Below are 26286 nucleotides of genomic sequence, written 5' to 3' on the forward strand. Positions count from 1 at the left end.
AGAAACTACTCGTTACCTTAAAACTTTAAGATATAGAGATAGATACAAGAATCGTATGAAACTTCTTAATGAAAATGACTTTCGTAATGTTTCCAACGGTAACTCTACTTTTATCTTGCATTGCCATATTCTCAAGTCGGTGCTTAAAGGTTACGTTAACACGAGATACATACAACGAGGCTAGGCTATCTCTATCGCATGTATCGCGTAATAGTTGCCATTACATTTTTATTTTTTTCCCATCTATCTAGTATCCAGAATTTGAAGTTTCGAAGGAAGAAATTTTAATCGACCGAGTGTTTACAGAATATTTTTCTAGGTTAGGAAATACGTACCGTTCGTTCATTGCAAATCCGCGAGATGACCTCGAAAGTGATTTGCAGGCTTTGGAAGAGGCGATTGCAAAATCGGAATGTCTGATAGCAATACGCGTTTCCATGAAATTTCAGATACGCAGCGTGAAACATCGTGGATGAGCAACATTTGACAACTTATAGACGTTATTATTGGATTTCCTATATGATTTTACATTTAATCTGAACAATTGAAAATGCAAACGATACGATTAATACGATTGCTTTCAATTTACTAGTTCATTTCGCTAGACATTTATTCACATGTTACAAATTCCACGACTAATTTATTTTTCTTATTTTAAATTTTTAACATTTTTCTTATTTTCACATGTCACATGTAAATACATACATATATGTATATACGACAGAGGATTCGGCCGAATAACGTGATTAATAATAATTGATAATAACACGAGGCGATTCTTTATGCAGAAATAAGAAGGACATATAGAATACAAGTTTTCTTATGTGACGCTTCGTTCTCGAGAAAATCGGCTCGAGAAAATTTGTCAATGATTCTATGCTCGAACGTGGCTAATTCCGAAATGGGCAGTAGTACGTAAACAACCGTAATTCCTGTAATCTTAGTAAAGCAATTATCTACCTTAGGTAGATATAAATATATAATAGATATATAAATAAATGCAGCGAATTTTTATCATTATTATTGGTAAATGTTCGCAAAACATGTCCATGATTCTTTGACATGTCGTCAAGGTCATCAACCCGAGCAGTGTTACAAAGCTTTTGTTCGAGTGTCGCCGTTCGTTAAAAACTTATTATTTAAAAAATGTTTAAACGAAAGTACATCATTTTTCGCACATTATTTACATTGAAATACAAGCTGATTCTTGATTAACTTAAAATTCGATTTGCATCACTGTTATCATATATATGATAAAGTATAATATTATTATATTCAATTATAATAATCAATGTATATATGTATATATGTATATTGATCCTACTGTATCGAAATATCAAATAATTGTAATATAAACTTTTCAATGTGACAATAACTTTTTAACAAACGGCGACATCTAATTGAAATCTTCGCAATGCTTTACTCAGGTTAACGACCTTGTATTATTTTTGAAAAATGACAAGCGACATGATAGATATAGAAGAAAGTATGTCGGTGCTAAAATTTGTATCAATAACGTCATTACTGATTGTGTTCGCTATTCTCACGTATACCGCTATAGGCTAACGCCCCATTCATTCGATCCCGTTTCCTTTTTTCTGTAACAGCCAGCCTCGAGTCAGTGATTTTCTCGTGTTCTTCTACTTCTTCTCCCTATTCTCTCAACCGTTTTCCTTTGTCTTTCTCAATTTAGTTCATTATTTCGATAAAGAATATAAGAAGAATGAATTTACTGTACGAATTCTTCTTAATTTATTATACGAAGATTGATTTAGCTTCAAGGAATAAATTAAAGCAGAAACAAAATACATCCAGCGTGCTCGTGTACATACTCAAAAATGATTGATTGTAATATGCGCAAGCCTCGATGTAATAAGGAAATACTATACAATACGATACGATACGATACGATACGATACGATACGATACGATGCGATGCGATGCGATACGATGCGATGCGATACGATACAATTTCAGTAAAGAATTATTAGTAACATACATTTTGTAGAACAGAAAGCATTATTAAATTGTTTGAGAAAGTTGTATAACTTTGATTGTACACCATATGTCGTAAGATGAACTCGTTTTCTAATTATTTTCTTTACTGCTTATCTTAATGCACAACCTTATTTTACCCTTATCTTGCTATTACATTTATTTTGCTATTTTGCTATTTTGCTATTTTATTATTTTGCTATTGTCTATTCAATCTAACGTATTCGAACGTTATCCAACTACTAACCATTATGTGTATACGTCTATCTATTATTTATTGCACAAATCTTTACCTTTTTATCTAATTTACCTAGTTAATTAGCTACGCACTTTATCTTCGCACTGTCCTTCTTCTTCTTTTCCAATTTCTTCATCAGTCTACAGCCCTATTTTTACTCCTTTGTTCTTTATCTCTCCTATACTAAATATCTATATATGCTATTACTGATCCCTCTAATTGCCTATACTCTCTTGTCACGAACTCAAATAAATAAATAAATATATATATATGAACTAGCAAGAAACTATAAACTCTGGCATAACAAGATTATTGTACGCTATACACTATATATTAAATCGATTCGATTCAACGATAGTTTACATTTTCGAAATAATTCTTGTAAATGGAGTGTTTTATTAATTCGAGTAACTTCCCATTATAAAAACTTCATCGTGAAAGGGGGGAATGAGAAGTACTATAGTTTAGGTCGGAGGAAAGTAAAAAAGATCGATATTGAGATGAAAGAATCGTATAACCTAAACAGGACAGCTAATTATTCTTACATAATTTTTAGTCTACATAACAGTGTAATTCTTGCATCGTTCTATATAGTTTTCATAATTCTGGTATATCAAAATACGATTTGGTAATAAATACAGAAATTCCATTAGCGAACATTAATTAAAATCCAATACGATCATAGAATGTCAGACTTTCGTTTCAAGTTCCTTGATCGAAGATAACTTGACTACGCGCTAGATTTCGCGTTCGACCTTCGATTTGATAACGTTAGGATAACATTTCGATGAGAATGCATTTATCACCTCACGCGGAGCGATTAAACCGACTCACATAAGATTTCATACACGTGAAAAGTGATATCCTTATTAAAAGAAAAACGAAACACGACATACTAGTACTAATAAAAGCGTTCCACAAATAGATAAAACTAAAACTACTAAAAATATTGCTAGCACTCTACAAATACTTTCCCCCTATATTAAAACAATATTTACTTTTTTTCTCTGCATTACTACAACCAAAAATTTAAATGAAAATGATTTCAATTAAATGATCTCTGCACATTTTTATTCGTTACTTATTCCACGACGATCCTTCTTTCCACATACTAGAATCTCCAACGTTCGAATTTTTCCAACGTTCGAAATTCGAATTTTTCTGTAGTTGTTTAAACGCATAAAGACGTTAAACATCTATAACGACATAATAACAAAGTGGATGCGTAGACAAGCACGGGCTGGAATTCGATAGCTCCGTTTCACATACAGAAGTCACCAAATTGCATCATGAGATGGTGAATTCCAATTTCCATGTCGATCTTTAAACACATAAAGGTGTCGAGCGTCGACGAGTCAACATAGTGGTTTCGTAGACGAGTTAGAGGTCGAACTGGAGCTCGATAACTCGTCTTCTTGGCTTGACGGATTCACTTAGAACACGAAACGTCCATATACAGCGCGTTGCGAGAGAAAGAAGTCAGCGTGCGCGCGCGCTGCACGTGCACCGGGAGTCGGCCTTCCCAGAGAGTTAGGATGAGTTCGTCCGATGTTGCAGGGGTGGCGAGGCTTTTCTGGTCCCGATAAAATTGAGAAGGCGTCCTGTCGCCTAGTAGTTCGTTCTCTATTATTTTGCGTAGGCGTCGGGCGTCTGACTCGCCCAGCTCTTAATGAGTTCCTTTTTGAGGAATTCGTACTGCTCGCTCTCCGGTGGATTGACTAAGATGTCGCGGATGAGTCGGACATGAGGTTTATCGATATTCGAGATGGCAGCATTATATTTGGCCTCCTCGCTCGTAATCTGGGCGTCTTTGAACTGTGCCTCCAACACATTAAACCATAGCTCTACATCGTCCGCCCAGGACGGTGGTATGCGGAGCTGAGCGTTTACCGCGTCCACGTTAGCGAGCTCGTTCTTGTCGGTAGTCGTCATCTCGAACACTCTAATACTCGCGTAGTTCGAAGTCTTGTCGGCACTCTCCCGATTATTTCTATCACTCAGATCACCTCGGGGTCACCAATGTGGAGGATAGATCTGTTTTGATGTAGCGAAATAACGTAGACGAATTATTGCCGTCGCAATCCGTTAAATATATCTTCAATCAAATAGTTAATTACAGACAAATTACGAGTCCGCTGGTATAATTTTGTGTCACGGAATAAATACCCGTGAAACACTCAGAGAAACTTCGTAGATCTGTGCGATGCCTGTTTAAGCGTCAAAATGCTTCGACTCTGTTCGATGAACTCTCACGCTCGTGATTGCGTCTGCTTATTTATACTGGTCAGGGGACAGCCGGAAAATTTGAACTCGACTGCGTTTGACGGTTGTAAGTAGCGGAGTTCATTACTCCTTACAATACTTGTGACCTAACGGTCTTGATACTCCGAAGCAAAACAACAACAGGATTTGACTTGTCCTGCTCACGTGCCGCTACAGTGCTTTCCGGAATGGTTTGGTAGAGCAGGTCTTGCGATCGTCTGGACAGTTCCAAGTTGGTCTGAAGAATGCGCATTTTCTCAATCACCTAAAGTTTCCATGGCTTCCTCCGTGCCAGCCTCCTTCCTCGCGGGCTTTGAGTGGGGCATTCCCTGCAGCGGCGAGCCCTTTTCGTTGTCACGTGCCACCGCAGATCACGCTTGCTTCCGCGTGTCGCAAGGGTGACGCCACGAGGACCTTGCTCGGATCCAGGGTCTGCGACAGAAGGCGACCGGCCTTCTCCCACTTCTGGTCCTCGGAGACCTCCAGAACGACGTCTTCGGTCATAGTTTTACGTATCCTTGCCACTCTGATGCCGACCTCGGCCACAGGGACCTTGTCCTGGGCCGCGGTCGACACTTCCGCGTAAGATTGGCCTGATTGTCCTTCAGCGTGCTCGTTACCGCCGATGATCGCGGTGTGTTTGGGGGAGGCAGCTTGTCTCCCGCTCCTTGTACGTTCTCCAATTCTCTCTCCGGGGCTTTCCTCGTGCTCTTCGCCCCTGTCCCCGGAGTTCTCTTTGTCGGTTGTTTCCCTGCCAGCTCCTTCTTTTTGTCTCTTCCTCTTTCAACGGTCTGCCATTCCATAGCAACCGCTTGTCCTTCCTTGGACGCCGGAGTGTGCGGAACGCCAGGCTCCACCCTTCTCGTGGTCTCCTCGGAGACGACCTCCATTTCCCTTCTTCTTTCCATGTTTTGGAGGCGTTCCTCCATCAGCTGGATCAGCAATGGGCCTAGCTCCTCCATTTTGCGTTCGATCGCGGCGAGACGCGCTGTCCCGCCGTTCTGCTCTTCCGTGGAGCGCGAGGCCAGCACTTTTCGGAGCGCCTCGTTCTCCGCCTCTAATGCCGCTATGCGCCCTTCCATGATCGGGAAGGCGCCAGGTGCGGTGTCCATCTTTTTCACAATCTCTGTTGCGCCAGCGGCGATTGACCTCGCCGCTTCTCTCAGCATCTCCACGTGTGTGTCGTTGAGGTTGCGAGATGTTTCGACAACCTTGGTTACCTCGGAAGCGGGACGGAGCAGTTCCGCTCGCCTGTCCGCCGTAGTAAATGTCCTCATCTCGACGGCCAGTTCCGTGGAAAGATATGGAGATCCGTTGGCCTTTCTCTTCTTCGCGCGGGGCGCTCCGACAGAGCAGGTCTCTTCTTCCTCCGAAATTTGCTCGGTCCGTAGGCTCCCCGTGTTCAGTGAGGAGCGGAAGGACCCCTCCTCAAACCCCACCGTCTTCCTCGTACGTCTGGAGCTAACGTGTATAGGCTCAGCAGCCAACTTCGCTTCGTCCCCTCTTCTCATGGTTTCATCCGCCTCTTTCTCCTCCTCTAAAATTGTGTCCTTTGTTCCCACTAGGCGCGCAAAATGAACACTCATACCCGCGCCTGCCACTGCCACCAGTCACTATCACTTTCATATGGCCGGCAGGACGCATTTTCGGCGCGCATACCAGTATGGTTGTGTCCGTGTAGTTCCCCTGGTAGCTCGTGCTGAGGCACTATTGTCACGTGTTCCAATATGGCTTTCACACCATCACAAACTCACACGTGATTTTATTTCACTTGTCACGTCCTTTCAGGACCGAATTCCGCTACTTTTACACCCACTATCTTTTACAGGCACTATCCCTTCATTGGCTAACTTCCTTGACCGAATTCTCCGGTTTTCCCGGAGATTTCGACCACGCTGACAGCTTCGTCCTCTCTACGACTGCTCCACACAGGTGCTCATCACAGACACTACCTATATTTCAAATATCCCAGAGCGGTCGATGCCCGTATGGAATCGATAAAGATTGGACCCACATAAAAATAAGTATTAAGCTCAGGAGTACGTCGTTCGGGTATTCAATTGTGTGTTCACTATCGTTACTATTCACACTCCGCACATCGTAGTACAAATCGACAAATTTTTACAATTTATTAATTTATCAACCACAGTTGATCATTTTACAATCCACAGAAAAATGCTCGATATTCTACTTTGTGTTTGAAGATACATAAAAAATATATATTTGACGGAGATGAAAGAACACCGGAGCCTTTGGAATTTTGGATAATCCCGCAACATTGTAATCTAGACAATTGTAGTTATTCAATCCGATTGTAATTGTTCGAGAGTTGTGATAACGAGCTTGGGCTCGAGGCGACAGTCAGTCGCCGAACGTAGCCGCGGTCACGGGATGAACAAACGGGGTCTAACAAAGGTATGGAGTAATTCTATAGCTCTCCTTAAAGGAAATATTCGTGGCGACACGTGACAGTAAACATTCTAACGGTTTCTGTCCCGTGGCTCGCCACACGCAGACCCTATTCTTCGAGTAAGATGATTGCCAGATGTCGATGCGTCTCCGCAGTACATGTTCGGCTAGCTCGAGGGCCCGTTATAAATCCTAAGATTTAGTCAACTAAAGTCCTTCAAACAGACAAACAGTCTTTGTCCCAACTACGAGAAGATACAGGATACCTATTTTTCAACGAACGACGTCTCCCACTAGAAACTTTCTCTCGAGGGCAGCTAGCATCTCTTTCTAACCACCGATATAGAAATTGACCAATTAGCAGCAACGCCAATTTCCCTTACTTTCTAAACGAAGGTTGCCCTCTACGAATCCGATGATCTCGCGTCCTTAGACACACCCCATCATAGTTTTCCTCGGTGGCATCATCGGGACGGAGATGCATTCTTTTTGCGATCTCATCGACGGGGAGTAACGCCTTACGGTTCGTGAGTGTTACACGCTTGAGTTAGTGTATCGCGCAAGTAGATCTATCATCCCGTCACATATATTCTCCAGATATTAGTTCCTATCTGTATACCCACGTCGTTATTAACAAGATGTTTATGTATTTCCGTTATCCTTATTTTAAAATTTACTGTTATTTTGGGAATTTGTTAAAAAATCTCTTAATCCTTTTAGGAGATGTATGGCTAAACTCAGATCACAGGTTTTTTTTATTTTATTGATTACATTCACAATTTATCCAGTTTGGACATTTGGTAGAACTTTTTAGCTGTTAGATTATCATGTGGGTGGCTACCCCCAGTGGGATACCATCTTCGTGTTTGTTAGGTTGTGTCCTTTATGAGGTCTGCTGGGTGTTTCCTTTTCAATCTTCTATCCATGTGTTGATCATTTCCACAGCTAGTCGGTTTGGTTTCCTATTCTTTCTTTATATTTTCCTGCGTGTCTGTTAATTTCCTCTTTGTCCGTTGGTATTCCCAGGTCCTTCCGTATATCCTCGTTTCTAACGTACCACGGGGCGTTTTATACTATTGTTCTAAGAATTTTAGCTTGTACTGTCTCTATTTTGTTTATATGGCTCATTGCTGCTGTCCCCCATAGTGGTATTCCTTACGTCCAGATTGGTTTTATGATCGTTTTGTATATTTTTAATTTATTTTTTATGCTTAATTTGGATTTTCGACTTGTTAGCCAATGCATTTGTCTCCTTGTTGTCTGTATTTTGTCTATTATTGATTTTGTATGCTGTTTCCATGTGAGTTGTGTTTCTAGGTGGAGTCCTAGGTATTTGACTTGCCTTGTTTGCGGTATGTGCGTGCCCTTCAGTAGGATGTTTGGTGGTGCCTGTTTTCGCAGTGTGAATGTAATATGGTTGCATTTATCGGGGTTTGCTGTTATTTGTTTATCTTGCAGCCACTTTTCTATTTTTGTGACATGTTCTTGTAGTAATTTGTTATTGGCAGTATTTTGCTATTGGTAGTTGTTGGTATGTTGGCCGTGTATAGTGTGTATAGTATTGGTCCTAAGACGCTTCCGTCCGGAATCCCTGCCTTGATGTCTTTAACTTCCGAGTATGTGTCCTTGATTTTTATTACGAAGGTCCTGCTGCTTAAGTAAGATTTTCTTAACTGGTATATTTGCTCCGGGAATTGTTTCCTGATTGTTTGTAATAGGCTTTCGTGGTTTATTTTGTCAAATGCTTTCTCTATGTCCATATAAGAGGGCTGTACAGTATTGTTTGTTTTCTAATGCTAGTATTATTTCGTTAATGAGCCTGTGCATTTGCTGTATAGTGGAGTGTTGCTGTTGTTGATATTATGTGGTGTAAATGTGTTGTACAGGTAGTTGGAAAATTCTTCAGCTTGCTCTTCGTTGCTTCTTGCCCATGTGTTGTCTGCTCTTCTGATTGCTGGTACCATTTTTGTTGTCTTCTTTATTCTTTTTGTGGCTTTCCATAGCTAGTAGTTGTAGTTCTCGTGAGCAGATAGTGACTCGATGAACTTTGTGAACTCGTTGTTGTTGTGCTCTTTTATTTTGTTTTTTGTTTCTTTTGTGAGTTTGTTTAGGTGTTTTTTTTCTTTTGTTCTGTGTTTTTGCCATTTTGCTTTCGCTTTTCTTTTTTCTCTAATTTTTTCAAGTATGTCTGCTGGAATTATTTTTGTTTGTCTGTTGGTTGCTTCAGGTATAGTGGTTGCCCATGCTGCTTCTTGGATAGTTTCTGTCAATGTTGTCACTGCCTGTTCGATGCGTTCGGGTGTTTCCAATGGGATGTTGCAGTTGGTTTTGCTCTCGATTATTTCTTTAAAAGTTTGCCATTTGGTGGTTTTGTTGCGTGGTGTCTCTGGATTGCTATAAAGTATTGGTTTGTATCTGTATGCAATTATTATGCGTGTATGATCGGAGCTAAGCTCGAGACTGGGTGTTATTTTTAGTTTATTTGCGTTTAGTCTCCTTGTAACTGCAAAACTGAGTAGGTCAGGGATTTTGCTCAGGTCTGTCGGCCAATATGTCGGTCTTCCTGTGGATAATATATTGAGGTTGTTGTTTCTAATGTATTTTTCCAGAGTTCTACCTCGAGTGTGGCAATTCTTGACCCTGATCTTGATGTTATTGCCACTATTGTCGATATACGCTTTTGGCAGGACGATAATCGCCGATTGCGTGTCCATGGCGCCCTTCGTATCATCTGCACTTCCACCTCTCCACCATCTTTAATTTTGAGCTCTTTTATCAGGGCCTCAACAAGTTCCTCCCTACTCACCAGGGGATTCACCTCCTTGATCTCGGTCGACACCTTATCCTGTAAAGGCGTCGCTCGCACCTTATCGCCTATGAGCTCATTTAGCTTATTGGCAGCAATTTCCACATCGCTGTCAGTCCTCATCTCTATCAAAATATCATCAACTCTTGTTTTTCGTATACCAGATCTTTCCTTTAGGATGTCCTTCGCTACCATTAACTCTTTGTAAACTTGCAGCCATTCCTTACCCTCTCCTACTTTGATAAGAATGGCCTCAGGCCTTTTACGGGCTCTCGGCATCCTCGGCCCTCGATCTTCGATAGGCAGAGGGAGATGAGCCGGTTGCGATGAACATAATCGCGGTAACGTCGGGTGGAAACAACACGGATGGTTGCGATGAAGTTTTCGTAGAATGTACAGAGTATCGTGCAAACTATAGAGTCGAACAGACAAGGCCTAGTTCTAAGACGCGAAGGAAAAGCGAGAATAAGGCGGCTACGAGCAAATTTGAGGTAGTGCGAATACGAGATATCAATCTGGCCTCTTGTTGGCGAAGGACGTTTAACAAGAGGCGCAAGAAGGCGACAACATACAAGACAGGGGATCTAGTGAAGGTCGAGAGGACGTAGGGTGGTCCTGGGCTGAAGTTGCAGTCAAAGTTCCTTGAGCCGTACCGCGTAGTGAAAGTCTTGCGGAATGGTACAACGAGAAAGCGAATATGAAGGGCCGCCAACGACCTCCACGGCGGTTGATCACATAAAATGGGGGGGGGGGGGCGTTGTTGAAGTGATGCGGCAAATAATAACAATTGTTTGAGGGACGGTTGTGCGTAATCTTCGTCATGTGATCCAAGTCTGCATACTCTTGGATCACCATACTATACACGGCTTCGAATTGCTTGTCGCGTTGGAATCGGCGATAAAGAGAGGCGAGTCTACTCATTGCAACGGACCTTAACGTCCCAAGCGTGGGAAGCTTCTCGTTGAATGGCAGGGCGACGATGTATCGCCCTTCCTTGTTGCGTTGGACATGGTTGCGGAAATGCTCTTCACATTGCAATTTCGATTCCGATAAATGTATGGTGGATGGTCCTTCATCGATTTCCCAAAATCGTGCGAGATCCGCTTATATGTCGGTTGTGGTAGCGTGAAACGAGTGTGTACATCGATTGAGCGGGTGGGCTCCCCCCGATAACCCAACCGAATCGAACCTTTTGCAAACACAACTCAGTATCCATGGAGTGGGATATTTTGCTCTGCCCGACACATAATGATGCTAAAGTTGGTCTCGAACTTAATAATATTTCGATTGGGCTTGGTATGTAGAATGCTGGGTCGGCTAATCTTAGATTTTTGGGTATCTGGATGGCGGACCGATCGATTGGTCTGGGACTAACGACGATATTGTTGGGATTATTAAGAACGTTGCTGTACATTCATATTTGCCATCCATAGAAACAATGGTTGCCGTTATCTGGCTCCTAGCGACTGTAGTCAAGTCGTCGAGGGCGCCGATTGGGACCGAACTGTTAAGGTAAAGAAAGGATTCGGAAATACAAATAGTTTACTTTATTTCACACACAGCAGCTATGCACATATCTTACACTCTGAAGACCTCGACAACCTTGTTGCACGCACGCTTGTTCTCAACCGACTCTTCCAGATTCTTCTAACATCTGGCAACAGTCTTTTGTCTCTATTAAGACCTGGACACCCTCTAATGCTTACACACACATTCACATGTACAGTATAAATGTATCATCTACCCAACACGAACATCTCCTTCGTTTCATGCCGAGGGAGTTTGCGAATTTCTCAGTCATGAAATTCATACTATATCCAATGTCTAGCTCGGCTCGGATTGGTAATGCTCTTTTGTCTAGCACATCGATCTGTGCTGTGACCAGCAGATCATGATGCAGTGTGACGTTTGGAGATGTGTTTGTCAACTCGGCCCCCCTTTTTGTGGTCTGTTTCTTTAGTCAGTTTTGCTCCGGTTGGGATTTAGACGAGGAGTTTGAGACGGTGCCCTTGGTCCGTGATGGGCGTGACTCATACGAAGCATGAACTTTCGTATCTCTTGGAGCCGAAGGTGTATGTTTCTGTGAAGATTCGGATGTCCGTCACGCATGGTGGAACGAACTCGACTTCGATGATCCAGATGGCGATTGTCCATTAGAGGATCGTTTGTGCGATGAACGACTGCCCGACGACCGACCGCTCGATGAACGGCTGCCCGACGACTAACCGCTCGACGACCGTGAAACTGCCTGTGTTTGTTGTCGGTTTAGGTCAGTATGGTGTCGCTGCCAGCAGATATGACACGAACTCGCTGTACACTGTGTCCTCGAGTGTCCTCTGCCTAGACAGTTTGTACATAGCGATGCCTTTTTTATGAATTGAAAACGTTTTGTAGCCGATTTGGCTTTGAAGACCTTATAATATCTGAGTTCGTGGAGTCCGTTGCAGGTCGGACACACCAGCGTCCTGCTGGTTGTGGTAAAGGTTCGCCCATGCGGTGTGTTTTGTCGGTGACGATGATGTTTGTGGGTTGACCCTTTTGTTTCCTTTGCTTTAGAGAGGAGTTGATTTCCGTTTTGAGAAAATCCATCAGATGTTGATAGGATGGCACTTGTTGGTTTTGAAACGTGCGTTGCCATTTATGCATGCTGGCCGAAGGTAATTTCGACGCGAGCAACTCGATAAACACTACATCTGATGTTACAGGTTGTCTTAATTTTTCGAGCGCTTTGAGATTAACGGTGACGGTTTCTAGCAAATTCTCTATGGCTTCTGGAGTTTCCTTTTTGATTTCGGGATAACTGCGCATCAATTCCCAATGACGCATACAGATCCTGAGGGAACAATTAAATTTCTCCTTCAAGGTGTTAAGCGCGATGGAGTAATTGGCCTCTGTGAGTTCCCATGATTGGATACTTCGTGCGGTCCGTCCAGTTATAGATGAGCGTAGATGTTGGGACTTTTGGACCTTTGTTAAATTTTCATTGCGGTTCACTGTGGATGAGAACGTGTCGTAGAAATAGGCACCGTCAAATTGGGGCAAGCGGACCTCTGGTAAAGTGATTGGTGTCGGCTCCGGTTTTCCGCATGTATCGCGTGTTTTTGTTGGCGAAGCGGTTATTGCTGGTATTTGGTCAAAGAGATTTAGGATCCGTATTTCAATCTCCAGACGATCTTGCGATAAAGAATCTGCACGAGCAATTTCCCCCTCATCTAACGCTTCTAATTCATCTTTAACCGCGCTGATCTTCCTCCCATTCTCGTCGAACGATTTACGGCAAGCTATTAAAAAGTTCTTGTCTACCCGTCCAGACGCTTCATATTCGTCGAGTTGACGCTTCGTGGTTGCAAATCGGCTGACTAAGGCGCTTCGTCTCCGCCGCGATGTGCTGATCGGTTCAGCTTGGACCATATTTGATTTTAATAATAGGAACGAGTTTACCTTAGTCGAATGGACGTTGTCCGGTCGCGAGGGCTGGAGTGCAAATGTTTTAGGCGACGTAACAGTTAGTATACCATTGTATAAATATCTCAACACCTGATCGTTATTTTTACAACCGCGGACGCTAACAGAAAATTATTTTACGTGAAGATACAATTATGGAAATTGATAATTGTTCGACTAATCAAATTACATCGGATGCAATTTAAATTCTAGAGAAAAATGACGCGCCCGGGAGAATAGATGGCGTTAAATGCAATGATCCAAATTGAACTGAAAAGTCGTTATGTATTTAGAGGACTTGTGTGTAGAGGATGGTTGATCGTGAGATTTATTAGACGAGATTGCCCGTTGTAGAAACCGTCAAGTATATTTTAAAATGATTAAATAAATAAGAACAGATAATGTTCGCAAAGACACTCGCACTAACGGATTCGCTCAGACAGTGTATAATCGCTCGCTGATAACTTGTGAGTAACTGATCAATACTCGGTAGATAGTCGGTAGAGTCATAGGACGAGGCGGATCGAGAGCGACTCATGTTGTTGTTGTGCCTTGCAACACGGACTCCGCCTTGATGAACGAAACATATCGATAGGTAAACTCCGAACAAAAGAAAGTCGCAATAATAACCGATCCACCAGCGCAAAATGAAGCATCGAAGCAAGCATGGCTCGCCGTTTTCAACACGTTAAGCGATCAGATGAACCAACTGATGGCTCAGATGTGTGCGACGAGTATCAACCATTATTCGCGTCGGCGATCGAGATTGAAAAGTCGGAGTAGATCGAGGTCGCGAGAAAGAACGTACGATTCCGGCCTGTGCTATTATAACCAGACATTACGAGAACGCGCGCGAAAATGTCGATCCCCGTGCAATTGGAAATAGGGAAATGCGACCAGCCGTCCGTAAACGCGGCATACGACGACGGCTTGGAAATCCGCCGCATCTGCGTCAAGGAAAAGCTGACAAACATTTCGGTTTTAGTGGGCACTGGTGCCGACATATGTGTTTATCCGCGCAATAAGGTACGTGCGAAATCCTGCGACCATACGTACCGGAATCGTTACGACGCACTGTATTTCAGTCGCTGCATGGGCTTTCCCATCCGGGGATACGAGCTACGAAAAAATTGGTGACGACGCGTTTCGTCTGGCCGTCCATCAATAATGATTGTCGAACGTGGACGCGACAATGTATACCGTGTCAAAGGTGCAAAGTCACCAGGCATGTATCCTCACACGTCGGAACGTTAAGAACGTTAGCAGACCGGTTCGAACACATATACTTAGACATTATCGTCATGCAATATTCGCGAGGTTGTCGATATTGTCTAACGAGTATCGATCGTTTTTCGTGTTGGCCCGAAGCCGTTTCCATTGCTGATATGGAAGCGCCACCCGTTGCCTCGGCCCTCCTTTCGACTTGCATAGCTCGTTTCGGCGTCCCCTTAAAAATAACGACCGACCAAAGACCACAATTTGAATCGCGACTGTTTGAGGAGTTATGCCGGTTGCTCGGTGTCAAGCACTTAGGCACGACGGCCTATCATCCCGCGCCTACACAGACAACTGAAAGCGGCAATCGAGTGACACGATACGAACAACTGGGTCGAAATTCTGCCGATAGTACTATTAGGCATTCAAACCGAGATAAAGGAGGGCCTAAATGCAACGGCAGCCGACATGACTTACGGCACCGGCATACGATTGTCGGCGGAATGTTTCTTAGCAACCAAGCAGCGGGCCAACTCGGAATACGCGAACCGGCTAAAAGAACGGATGGAGAAGGTCAGGCCATACCCAGTGACGCGTCATGGCGAAAAGAATATTTTCATTTTTAAAGAACTAGAATCATCGCTGTATGTTTTCTTGCGCTATAACGCAAGGCTCTTTACAGCCGCGGCACAACGGGCCGTTTAAAGTTGTAAAAAGGGATGAAAAAAATTATATTATTAAAATAAGTAATCGCGACGTGTCCATAGACCGATTAAAACCCGCGTTTGTAGTACCGGACGATTTAGAGGAAAAAACCGCCGAATCTCGTAACGTACTGATTCCGGTAGGTTAAGCGAACGCCCGCGACGAAAGCGATGCAAACAAGAACAATCGAATAGCGGAAGAAAACACCAGGAATGAGTACGTTACGCGGTCTGCGCGAAGAGTACGTTTTCGCGATTGGTTTCAGGCAGGTTTCGTGTAAGAACCGTAAATTGTCGGACACAGAATATATTGTATATGTTCAACTTTTAAAATTGCGACGACTTGCGAGAATAGTGTAAATAATTTTTTTACGAATATGACCTAATAATCACGTTATCACTGGTAGGGGGTGATGCAGCGGCACATGAGTCATAGGACGTGGCGAAAAATATCGATAGGTAAACTCCGAACTAAGCAAAGTCACCGTTATGGGCAACCGTCGATCTAAGATGAATTCAAATTTTCTGACTCCCCCCCCCCCTCCCCCAATATAAATAAACGGACGCGATCAGGAGAGAGTTAGTATATACAGAGTATATACGAATTATCGATCAATATCTACGAGTTATTATCCGAGACATTATCCGAGTTATAGTTATCGAGTTTTTCGCGAGTGATCATACCCTAGCTTCACGAATATATTTGTACGCGCGCCTCTCGACGGTATTTATGTTTATTCTTATTTATTTTATTTATTCTAAATATATTTGAATCCGTTTAAACTGGTGTAGTTAAACTGTAGTTAAACTGGTCGGGGGAGAGTCGGAAAATTCAAATTCGTATTCATTCGACAGTAGCACGTAGCGGCGACATTGTTTTGCCTGGAGTTTATTTACTATTACATTATGTATGTCCTAACGATATTGATACTCCAAGGCAAAAAAACAACAACATGATTTGAATTGTCCTCTAGCTCATGTGCCGCTACATGTACTTTCAAGGACCAAAACTGGCACAATTCCGCTTGTGACGCGAAACGGAGATTATCATTTCACTTCCTTGAACGCATTTTGCCATTGAAAGACGCTAATTTCTGTGACTTGCTTTATCTCTGTCATAAATGTTTATATTTAAAATTTCATAGTTTTTGTGCAAACGTAAAAGGTAAGTAAATATTAATAAATATTATAATAATATAATATAGTACTGTATAATAATATTAATAAATACTTTGCTATTTACTTATTTTATTTCCATTAAAGTGTATTGTATTTTTCATTGCATTACTTTCATTTTTATTTAGTGTAATAATAAATGCATACGTTAATATTCATTGGCATTAGTGTAATTGTAAGCTTCACTGTAAATTTAATAAAATTGATAAGAACGGAATTGTTAAAAGGGTATATATGTATAATTAAACTAGATTTTATTCTCAACGTTACTCCATTATTTTACTATTGTTCCATATAAATATTTTTTTTTATATAATTTACATATGTTTCTAAGTTAAGTGTTTGTATTAATTTTATATATGTCATAATTTCAACCACAATATTAAATTATGGTATGTATTATTAAAAAGTGTAGTTTAATGTATATGTCGGAGATGAAAAGAACACCGGAGCCTTTGGAATTTTGGATAATCCCGCAACATTGTAATCTAGAGTTCACTATAGCTGTGATTAAACAATTGTAGTTACTCAATCCGATTGTAGTTGTTCGCGAGTTGTGATAGTGAGCTTGGGCTCGAGGCGACAGCCAGTCGCCGAGCGTAGCCGCGCTCAGGGGATGAATCCTTTGTCTAACAAAGATATGGAGTAAATCCATAGCTCTCCTTAAAAGAAATATTTGTGGCGGCACGCGACAGTAAACGGTTTCTGTCCCGTAGCTCGCCACACGCAGACCCTATTCTTCGAGTAAGATGATTGCCAGATGTAGATGCGTTTCCGCAGTACATGTTCAGCTAGGCTGAGGGCCCGTCATAAATCTTAGAATTTAGTTGACTAAAGTCCTTCAAACAAACAGTCTTTGTCCCAGCTACGGGAAGATAGGAGAGCCCTATTTTTCAACAAACGGCGTCTCCCACTAGCAACTTTCCCTCGAGGGCGGCTAGCATCTTTTTCTAACCACCGATATGGAAATTGACCAATTAGTAGCAACGCCAAATTCCCTCACCTTCTGAACGAAGGCTATCCTCGACGAATCCGATGATCTTGTGTCCTCGGACACGCCCCATCATAGCTTTCCTCTGCAGCATCATCGCGACGGAGAGTCATTCTCTCGTGAGGTCGTATTAGCGAGTTACTTAGAGTCTGTACGCTCGGTGGATATTCCACGTTTTCGCAAAGAGTCCAACTTAGATTTTTGTGAGCACGTACATCTATCATCCCGTTGACCGCGGATTCGTTATTGAACCAAAGACCAACATCACTAGTATCGCGAGTGTCCAACCGCCACGGTTGATTGTCAAGTCGGTAGTATCCATACTCGTATTAACAGACCGTACCTTCGTTATAACCCAACGATGGCCAATTCCAATGAAGATTTATCAAACGTCCACAACCCTACTCCTGACGCTTCTCCGACATATATATTAAATACTTATAAAGAATTTATTTGTAGATTTTAAATATGAGTACTAGATCAAAGAATGAGATTAAAGCAATGATTACCAAAGATATATCGAATATACATGTCGGAGATGAAAGGACACCAGAGCCTTCCCTTTGGAACTTCGGGAAAATCCGTAAAACTGTAATTGAAGTTTACAGTCGTAATTAAACAATTTGCCGTCATCCTGCCCAATTGTACTTGTTTGCGATTTGTGATAATAAACTTGGGCTCAAGGCGACCATCCGTCGCCGAACGTAGCCGCGGTCAACGGGACGGGCGCTTCGCCTAACAGAGGTGTGGAATTATAGTATGACCCTCATTAAAAGAAATACCAACAGAGGTACTTGACAGTAAAACATTCCAACGGTTCCTTCGGAGAATGAATACCTGATGTTGAGGCACGTACACAGCACAGGTCCAGTTAGCCCGAGGGCCCGCTATAAAACCTGGGTTTTGCCGGCAATTAAGATTTTCCAAACGGACAGACAGTCTTTGTCCCAAACTGACCAATTGACAGCGACGCCAATTTCCCTTACTTTCGGAACGAGGGCTATACCCGACGGATCCGATGATCTCGTGTCCTTAGACACACCCCGTGATAGTTTTCCTCTGCGGCATCATCGGAACGGGAAAGGCATTCTCGCTCGCGATCTCATCGATTAAAGAGTAACATCTTCGCGATCAGTGGTTATTTCACGTTTTACTAACAAAGAACCAGACTTAGACTTTGTGAGTACGTTCTTTTGTCATCCCGTTGGCCGCGGATTCGTTATTGTGCCTGAGACCATCGTCACTAGTGTCGCGAGTGCCGAACCGCCGTGATCAATTGTCAAGACTGTAATTATTCTATCATTGCAATAAACTACACCTGTGTGTACTGTACCAATGGCTAATTCTCGAGAAGATTCATTTGACGCCCACAACCCTACTCCCAGTGCAAATCCGACATATAGATACTATTATAACGTTGTTAAATACATTCTAAATTTTTAGAGGAAATGTGGAAACCGATCTAAAAAAAATGAAAGGGGTAGAAGTAGTTCAGATGAAAAAAACACACAAGGTCCTACAAAACATAGTAAAACAGAAAAGAATGTTTTAAGCGAAACAATTTCAAGGAGGATCGCTGGTACTTCACAGATACATTCACAGGATCATCTTTTTATAGTGGAAGATGCAATACAGCCAGAAAAGATGGAACCATTAAAGTCTTCAATGACAACAAGAAATAGTAATATAAAGAGAATTTTTTCACAGAGTGAAAACACGGAGAGTAAAAATTCTAATACTATTGATGATACAGTAATCGCACCAACAGGAAATGATATTGAAGAACTTTCAATGTGCGAGAATGCACTTGAGATATTTACTTCTCTTATGAATTCCACGATGGACATCAATTCTACTTGTACGCAGAAGATTAGATTAGAATCTTTATCACCAATAAAATTAAACGAAACTGTAGTAATTAATAAAAACTTGACTAGTAGTATAGGAAAAAATAATGAACCTAAATTTACATCATCGTCGTCAATAACATTGCAGGATAAGATGCAGCAGATAAAAGAAACGATGACAAACAAAGAGTTTGATGAATTACTCACAGAAGATGAGTCATCCCCTGAAGCGAAAAAGTCTAAAGCAAATATTAAGAAACAAGGAATTAAAAAACGACAAAAACGGCAGAACAGATCTATGACATCGAGCGAAGATTCGATACTTAATACTCCAACAAAACCATCTCCGAGGGAAAAGAATACAATTACAGGATTCCAGGAAATAAGAAACACGTATAAATCGAATTCTCTATTGGATCAATATATCAAGGTATCTGTAAAAAAAAGAATTGAGGCATTTGAACAGGCAGGCATGAACAGTCCAAAACTTGCTGTTGATATTGATGCACCAACTAGAATAACTCGAACAAAAACATGAGAACAAAACACTAGAGCTGCTGCACAAACAGAAGCTTCGGAAAATGCAAACATTGCGGAGAAAGCGATTGCTCATAAATTAGCACGATAGTCGCTTGCAAAAACCAAAAAAATTCTATTAGCAAAACAGAATAAGGACGTCGATTGTTGACGACTTGGCGAGTCTTGTTGGTTTATGAGGAGATATATTTGGAAGGTTTACTGTGAGATATTATGACGACCGGCTACGAAAAAGGGCATTCTTAAGTTAAAAATAAGGATAAAGTTAATAAAGGAAAGAAAATTACGACACAGGGGTTTCGGAGCCCCCAGGCCCCGTCGGCGACTGGAGTAGCGTCCCAGGCTCGACCCGACGGTCATTATACGACTGGACGAACGACGAGAGATTTAACGAAGATTATCGTTGTAGCTGTTATACATGCGTGTAAAATTAACAAATACGAGTAGTTTTACTGTAACGTTATTACATACTTCCTGATAATTTCTCGTTATTTATACCATGAGAAAGAATCAACGAGGAACTCTTATCTCGAACGTGGATCTATTTGTCGATAATGCATGCTTGTAATGCTCGTTCATACAGTGTAAATATACGTGTAGATACGTAAACCTTTTATGACTTTTGTATCAAAGGCAGACATGCTATAATACTCGCAAGTGAAATATAATTCCACGAAAGAAAATGGAGAAAAAGAGTTTCTTTGGCAGTATGTTCTTCCTTGTTCATTACAAGTTTCCACTTTGTTGTGCTCCTGTTACATTATAATCCTGCTAGATTCACGCGCGTAAAATTTCACTTTGTTGTACTATATCGCATCATCACCATCTGTCGAACATCTGTGAGAAACGCGGTTTACTTTGTCTAAAAGCGAGAAAACGTCTAATTTAACAAATAGGATTTTCATCAACAGCGAGAAGGACATATACGATGTAATGGAGGCTGTAATGGCGTCCTAGGTCTTACGGTGGTTATCACGATGCCGGAAGTAGCGTTGAGCAGACACGTCAAGGGGGAATCAGAATCGCTATTGGGAAAACCATCACGAACATTTGTTGTTTGCGTCATCAAAATTCTATCTTCTGAGATATTTTTCGCGTTTCCGAGGTCATCGCCACTGTCCTCATCTTTGCTTTACGACGTATAATATCTCGATTTTACGGTAGTTAGAAATTTGTATTAATTGGGAGAACCTTGCAAAAGTACGCAGATCTGCTACGATAGTTAGATAGAGAGTATCGGCAGAGATCTGTTCCTTTATCGTGAAACTCTCTCGGACAACTTAAATGTTATAGATATCGGTTCTCGCAGCCAACCATTCCGTAATAAACGTAGATCGTCCAAGAAATTTGTCCATTGTCATCCGTTAATTTCGCGCACTTTTGCTTTATTTTAGCTACGTGGGAACCTATGGGAACCTATCTTAATCCGTCTCCTCTGTGCTAAATATCGTTCACGCATAGAATCAAAGTTACATAAAACCGCGTACAATTGCATCAGGGAATAATTTTCTCGTCTCGCAGGGCGAAAACAGGCTCACGAATAATCCCTCTGTCCTGGCTATCGAATGTACCGCAAGCACGTAGTTTCAAGCGTCCGTTCTCTAGAAAATGCGAAACAATTTAAGGCCGACGGTCGAGTCAACGGTGCGACAGTCGAGTCGGAAAGATCAGAAAGACAAATCGTCATAGTCCGAACACACCGGGGAGTAGAAACGCACTTCCATGATCATTTGTATCGTTGTTCGTAAGCTGTTGATTTTTCTTTTTCTGCGACGCTGCTATACCCTACGCTCTATGCTCTATACCGTTCTTTTGCACGCTATTTGCGTTGTACGCGAACTTTTTATCACTAGTAGATTGCGAAAAGGTCGAACCCGCGGTTGCGATCGCCCGCAATAAATATTTTACGTTCTCGCTCGAGTTTTACTTTATTTCAAGGACAGTCAAGTTAAGCTATTGCTCAGCTTCTCCTTTTGTTACGACCGATCGCGGAGAGACGCGGTCGCGAGGAAAACGCGTCAGCGAGAGGCGTAAATTCTCGCTACGATTCGGTGAATCGACGCCGCGAAGTAGTCGTTCCCCTGTTTCGGTTAAGATAACAGAGGTGGTTGAATGAATATGACACAGTATAGTAAGTTATATTTCACCGTTTATTCCACAACTTATAACGAGGATAGTTACACTGGTGCGTATGTACGAGATGAGTGAGTGACTGATCTGCGGGTGTGTATACCCGCTCGAAGGATGTTGACCGTTCGAAGGATGTGAAATCAGTGCCCTTGGGAGACGATGCTGTCTCGGTGGAAGGCTAAGGATCGGTCCCTCCAGCGCACGGAACCATCGGATTTGTTGGAGCCGATGTTATTTAGGAGAGTGAGGGAATAGGCTTCGTTTTTAATTGGTTAAACGAAGGGTCTTAACTGCCCTCGAGAGAAAGTGATTAATGGGGGGAAAGTTGCCGCGTGCGTGACAAAAAAAACAACTTTCCCTTGTCCTGCCGTGGTAGACAATAGTGTTTAGCAACTCCTCGGGACCAGATGTTTGTTTTGTTTAAAGGACCTTTTCTAAGAAATCTATGATTTATGGACGGTGCTTAAGGCTATTGAGGGTACGCCGTACGGAAGAGCGGACCTCTGGTGTCCGTCTGGCCCGCGGTGTGTGACCTGGGCCAGGCAGAGAGTCGCGCGGCGTAACATCCTCCCCCCGTTGAGAGGGTACCGATCAAAATTTCATTAAAGGTGGAGTTAATTGGAGCAGCCGTCCGACTCCTTGTTGATTGCTGATTGTCCTTATTCTGCGTGATCGGGTTGGCTCGTTGGTAGGACGCGCTGCGTGGCACGTCGTTCCAAGATGCTCGTTGCCGTATGACTTGTGGTAGTCTGGATGAGGCCGTTGTTGCCAGGGTGACTTCGAAGATACGGTCGAAGGCCCGTTGCCTGGATGGCACGTTGTCCCCTTTGTAGTCTGGATCGCCGTCTTCCTCGCCGATGCCGAGCGATTTCCAGGTGAAATTCACGACCCAAGAAGTGACGTGAATCTTGCTTCTGGAAGTGTCGTTAAACACCTCGGCCCAGGAGGGATCGTCGAAGGGGACGTCGGTGATGCTTGGTGAAGATTCATCAAGCGCGGTGCGGCGGTTTGAGGTTGCCTGGGAGGCTGGACTCCCCCGATGACCCGCTCGAATCGCATTCTCTTAGTAATGACCCTCGGTGGAGAATGACCGTTGGATGTCGTGACCGTGACTTGCCGTGTGCACGGTAGCGTTCCTTATGATTCCCTCAGCTCCTGAAGTGGTGCTTGATCGGGTGGATACGCTGCCAACTGGATGCCGGCATGGTAAAGCTGGCCTGAAATCACGCTCCCGTAAACTCGTTAGTGCGTCACCTATTGGGAAGTGACCGGGAATGAGGATAGGGAGATCACTCGGATTGGGTGATACGGGATGGAGAATTTGAAGGGTTGAAAATCCCTTTTATCTGCTGGTCGTCGAGAAAACTTGTGCCCCTTCTCTTGGGTTCGTAGGGTCCGAATTTTCAGCAGCCCTCTGTTGGCCTTGACGGAGTTGAGGCCGTTGTCCGTGATGATTTTCGCGCAGTATCCTCGCCGAGAGCTGAATCGGCGTAGAGCGGCTAGGAATGCGCAGGTTTTTTTGTTTAATTCTTCCTCGTCTTCGATTGGTGTTTGGGCGATGAGCTTCGGTCGGTGCCTTTGTTCCACGATGCTCGAGATTCATGTGGAGGATGAGATTCTCGGTCTTTTGGAGTCGACTGGGTAGATCTTCGCGAAAATTCGGTTGTGCGTCTCGATCGATGTGTAAAGTGCTGTTGCGATGACCCAGGTGGAGACCGTCCCTTAGAGGATCGGTTGTGCGGCGAACGACCGCCCGACGATCGATCTCCAGACGACCGACCGCTCGTTGACCGACCGCTCGTTGACCGACCGCTCGTTGACCGACCGCTCGTTGACCCACCGCTCGTTGACCCACCGCTTGAATACCGATCGCTTGAGGCCCGATCGCTTGAAATCCGTGGACTGACCTGAGTGAGCGCTGGGTGTAAATTTGTGTGATGGCGTTGCCCGCACATGTGACATGAACCGGATGTGCACTGAGTGAGTGAATGGCCTCTGCCTAAGCAATTTATACAGAGCGATGCCCGTTTTACAACTTCGAGGCGTTTTGTAGCCGATTTGACCTTAAAAACCTTGCAATATCTGAGTTCGTGAGATCCTTTGCAGGTCGGACACATCCACATCCAATCTGTAATGTGTGTTCGTTCATGTCGTGCGTTTTGTCGGTGACGAGTGTGTTGGTAGGTATCCCCTTTTCCCATTGGTGTTGGAGCGTTCGTTTGATCGCCGTTTGTCCTTGTTTGCAAGAAGTCTATTAGGTGCTTGTATGACGGTAACTTCTTGTCTGGTAAGGTGCGTTGCCATTTGCGAATGATGGCTGGGGGTAACTTTGATGTAAGTAATTTGAGAAGAACGGTGTCGGATGTGATTGGGTCACCGAGGTTCTCTAACGCTTGGATGTTTATCTTGAACGTCTCGAGAAAGTCGTCTATGGCTTCGGGTGTCTCTTTAACTATTTTTGGATAGTCCAAAAGCAAGTCGAGGTGGCGCATGCAGATTTGACGGTGGCAGTCGAATTTTTCCTTGAGTACGTCAACAGCGATGGCATAGTTTGACTCGGTGATGGCTAGCGATTGTATACTTCGCGCGGCCCTCCCAGTCAAGGCTGATCGGAGGTGATAGAATTTTTGGACTGGTGTTAGTTGTTCGTTTTGATCTATCGTTGACGAGAAGGAATCGTAAAATGACTGCCAATTCTCGAGCGTACCATCAAATGTGGGTATTCGAATCACCGACAGTTTCAGCGAAGCAGACTCGCGACCGGCAGCTGATTCGTTGTTTGTCGATTGTGACGTCGTAATTAGTCGTAGGTTGCTCAGTTGAGTAATTACTCGGAGTTCTAATTTCTCGTACTCGTCGGCTATCTCGAGGCCGCGCTCGATCTCTTCCTCATCTATGCTTACAATCTCGTTTTGGATGGCGCGGAGCTCCGTCTCGTATGTTTCCAGACGATTTTTGATTTGAATTAGCTCGTTCTCTCGCGGACAGCCGGATTGTTCAATTTCGTCTAGTTTTTTCGATAAGCGTGTAAAGTGGCCGATACAATAACCCCGGCGTCGACGCAAGGCGGTAAGCTCGTTTCCGGTGGCCATTATTTGTTAGATAATTGAGAGTGGAATGGTTATAACTTACTTCTGTTGAAGATTGTCCAGTTGCGGCAGGAGGTTGCGTGGTTGCGTGGTTGCGTATTAACCACCGAATAATACCTCTTCAAGGGTGACGATCCTTGACGTTACTGACCTCGCTGGGGGGGTAACGCTTCCGCTGCTGGTTATGTTGGATTCACGTGGCACTGTATGATAGTGGGTGTCACTGGTATGCGCTTTTCACTTGACGCGTGATGCGGCTTTGAGGATCGAATGATTTGACCGGTTACGTGTCCACACTTTTCACTTGTCACTGAATCCGGCTCGAAGGACCAAATGTTTCGACCGGATGGGTGACAAAACTATCCACTGCCACTGATGATCCGGCTCGAAGGACCAAATGTTACGACCGATCGCGGAGAGACGCGGTCGCGAGGAAAACGCGTCAGCGAGAGGCGTAAATTCTCGCTACGATTCGGTGAATCGACGCCGCGAAGTAGTCGTTCCCCTGTTTCGGTTAAGATAACAGAGGTGGTTGAATGAATATGACACAGTATAGTAAGTTATATTTCACCGTTTATTCCACAACTTATAACGAGGATAGTTACACTGGTGCGTATGTACGAGATGAGTGAGTGACTGATCTGCGGGTGTGTATACCCGCTCGAAGGATGTTGACCGTTCGAAGGATGTGAAATCAGTGCCCTTGGGAGACGATGCTGTCTCGGTGGAAGGCTAAGGATCGGTCCCTCCAGCGCACGGAACCATCGGATTTGTTGGAGCCGATGTTATTTAGGAGAGTGAGGGAATAGGCTTCGTTTTTAATTGGTTAAACGAAGGGTCTTAACTGCCCTCGAGAGAAAGTGATTAATGGGGGGAAAGTTGCCGCGTGCGTGACAAAAAAAACAACTTTCCCTTGTCCTGCCGTGGTAGACAATAGTGTTTAGCAACTCCTCGGGACCAGATGTTTGTTTTGTTTAAAGGACCTTTTCTAAGAAATCTATGATTTATGGACGGTGCTTAAGGCTATTGAGGGTACGCCGTACGGAAGAGCGGACCTCTGGTGTCCGTCTGGCCCGCGGTGTGTGACCTGGGCCAGGCAGAGAGTCGCGCGGCGTAACACCTTTTATATCACGAATTTTACGTAACAATGCGTAAGTCAAGGCGGATGTAGGTCGTAAGACAAAGGAAAGTGTAAATAAATAAGACAAGGTGTATTTAAAAATAATAAGTTATTTATTATAATTTATTTAATATGTATACAGGCCATTCGTATTATAGTGGCGATAGCTAGCGTTAAATTAACAATGATAATTGAATGATCGAATGAAAATGATCGAAGAAGAGACGAAGCGAATTAAAAACTATAGTTGCAAATCAAATCGCGCTCATACGCAAAATTATAAAATACGACAGTATTAAATTAACCGATGAAGTAAGAGTAGA

The 26286-nt window shown here is 43.2% G+C and overlaps 1 protein-coding gene and 1 pseudogene across 1 annotated transcript; one reads left to right on the plus strand and one right to left on the minus strand.

Annotated features, from left to right (window-relative positions):
* The first annotated feature begins 14012 nt into the window (after window positions 1-14012).
* Window positions 14013-19800, plus strand: LOC117162610 (uncharacterized; annotated as a pseudogene).
* Window positions 19801-23096: 3296 nt separating this feature from the next.
* Window positions 23097-24934, minus strand: LOC117162611 (uncharacterized). Its single transcript, XM_033344447.2, has 2 exons — window positions 23662-24934; window positions 23097-23234 (listed from the first exon to the last, which is right to left on the minus strand). The coding sequence occupies exons 1-2, from the start codon at window positions 24844-24846 to the stop codon at window positions 23097-23099; spliced, it is 1323 nt and encodes a 440-aa protein (XP_033200338.2). The 5' UTR covers window positions 24847-24934.
* Window positions 24935-26286: the final 1352 nt, after the last annotated feature.

The sequence above is a fragment of the Bombus vancouverensis genome, unplaced genomic scaffold (assembly GCF_051014615.1).
Source record: "Bombus vancouverensis nearcticus unplaced genomic scaffold, iyBomVanc1_principal scaffold0030, whole genome shotgun sequence".
In the NCBI taxonomy this organism is placed as follows: Eukaryota; Metazoa; Arthropoda; class Insecta; order Hymenoptera; family Apidae; genus Bombus; species Bombus vancouverensis.

Coding starts and splice junctions, on each gene's coding strand:
- LOC117162611 (XM_033344447.2), bottom strand. CDS start 24,846: ATGGCCACCGGAAACGAGCTTACCGCCTTGCGTCGACGCCGGGGTTAT. Junction 23,235..23,661: donor TACACCCAGCGCTCACTCAG/GTCAGTCCACGG, acceptor ACGCCGATTCAG/CTCTCGGCGAGGATACTGCG.